General features: G+C 38.3%; 1 protein-coding gene across 1 annotated transcript; it reads right to left on the bottom strand.

Moving 5' to 3' along the window:
* Positions 1–226: 226 nt before the first annotated feature.
* Positions 227–679, bottom strand: LOC308521433 (small ribosomal subunit protein uS8-like). Its single transcript, XM_081094455.1, has one exon. It carries the CDS (start codon positions 659–661, stop codon positions 269–271), a length of 393 nt encoding a protein of 130 aa, XP_080950581.1. The 5' UTR covers positions 662–679; the 3' UTR covers positions 227–268.
* Positions 680–2196: the final 1517 nt, after the last annotated feature.

Raw genomic sequence — 2196 nt, 5'->3', positions numbered from 1 at the left:
TGCAGAATATTTAAAAATATGCAAATGGAATGTGGAAAGGTTATTGAAATATTAGCAATGTTACATAGTCTAAAGTATTTAAAGTATCGGTTATCTATATGATCTTTTAACTGGAGAAAGAGAAAAGATATATAAAATAATATGAAACATGCCACTTTTAAAAATTTTTAGAAACTAATGGAAACACTTTGAACTTATCCTATGCAGTGTTATAACATTTTTTTTTTTGTCCTTGGAGGCATTTTATTTCCACATATGTATCACATCCCTAGAAAAAGAATCCCAGGATTTTCCCTCCTGTGTGTTTTCGTCTTGCTTCTTCATGGTCCATCGTGCCCGCTGAGGTTGTCAGTACAATGAAACCAAATTGATGGGACGGAAGCAAGTTGTTCTGCCATTTTTCTAGATCTTTTAGTTGCACATCAAATCTGGGGCTGATTACTCCACACTTGTTCAACCTGCCTGTGAGGTTCACAACAATCTTCCCAGCTCTGTGGTCATCAATAATTTCAAATTCACCAATGTCACCATGCTTCATCACCACAGTCAGAAACCGGACGATGACTTTGGAACACGGCCTGCTGAGAACCTGGCGTTTGCCTCTCTTTTCGGCATTGTTGATACTCTTCAGAGCATCAGCCAGGACATTCATGCGCACCATTATGGCGGCATGGACCGATGGCGGATGTTATAATATTTTAACATTTTTATTAAAATAGAATCCAAATCACTAATGGTATATGCCATATTTTATTGAGATCTTTTAAAATTCATTTTTAGTTATTAGCAGGAATAACTAAACTAGTAAATTTAACTGTACGTACTTCTGAAAGTTTTTATAGTATTTTCAAACATGTATTACAATTTTGCTCAAGTTTTACAAGATTTAAAATTTTTTAAAATATATTTTTATTGATTTTTTTACAGAGAGGAAGGGAGAGGGATAGAGAGTTAGAAACATCAATGAGAAACATCGATCAGCTGCCTCCTGCACACCCCCTGCTGGGGATGTGCCCGCAACCAAGGTACATGCCCTTGACCGGAATCGAACCTGGGACCCTTCAGTCTGCAGGCCGATGCTCTATCTACTGAGCCAAACCAGTTAGGGCAAGATTTAAAATTTTTATATTATTTTTTTATTGTAGGATAACCTTAGAAATTAAGATGTGTGTGTGTGTGTGTGTGTGTGTGTGTCTTTCTGAAGTGGATTGATAACAACAAATATGATATAAATAGATGCAAAATTTTATGTTTATTTTCTTTTCATTTTCATGGAATGGCTTTAATTAAGCTGAAGAATGGCAAACTGGATTTTAAAACACTCAAGAGATACATTACTAGAAGAATTTTGTCTGAATTGGATAAAATATGTTTTATGTGTAGGTCAGTTATTTGAATCTTCTCCATACAATGTGGGCTGCACACACACATGCACACGCACACAAACACACATGTATGCACATTTGTCTTGACGGCTGTGCAGTTCTATTAGGACAGTAGTGGGTGGTGCCGTGGAAAAGTGGCTTGATGTTTTTAAGGATCTGTGTTTTTTTTTTTTTATTTCAAGGTAGATTCCCTAACAGTTTTTCTTCTTTTTATTTTTATGGTTGCAAAGAATAGAGATTTAAGTTGTCCCCACTAATGATAGTTCAGAGTTCAGCTGAGTGGGCACAGATGGAGGGAAAATCCAACAAACTGGCCTTAGGAGACACGAGCAGGTCAGGCCCGGGAGGAGCCCTGGGGGCTTCAGCTACATGTCAGTGAAATTTGCTCTAGTCTAGGCCTTTCACCGGACTCAGCCACTCTCCAAATGGCTGCTTTTCTCCTTTACCACTTGACTTCCTAGCCCCGTATTCTATTATTGTCTCTCCCTCCCATTTCAGTATCTTCATAATATTGGTTTACCCATGGGCGGTGTGCAGAGGTAAATGTAGAGGTGACTGAGAGGCTGGTGGACCAAAGGAGGACACAGGATTGGGACACAGAGGGGTGATAACTGGATAACTAGAGGGGAAGTGACTGAGGTACTGTGACTTGGCAAGATTGAGCAAAAATAAGGGCGTGTGAGTGACACAAAGTTTAATTATAAAGTTGCAAACAAATTAGCATGTTATGCACACCTGAGTTTCTGACTACCATTCAAAGCTGCTACATAGGTGAATTATATGAAATGGGAGTTCTGCCAAACTTACTCAT

The sequence above is a fragment of the Myotis nattereri genome (assembly GCF_964212035.1).
Source record: "Myotis nattereri genome assembly, chromosome: 6".
NCBI classification, from domain to species: Eukaryota; Metazoa; Chordata; class Mammalia; order Chiroptera; family Vespertilionidae; genus Myotis; species Myotis nattereri.
Note: the sequence above shows the minus strand (reverse complement) of the source record. Positions and strands in the feature narration are given on the sequence as shown.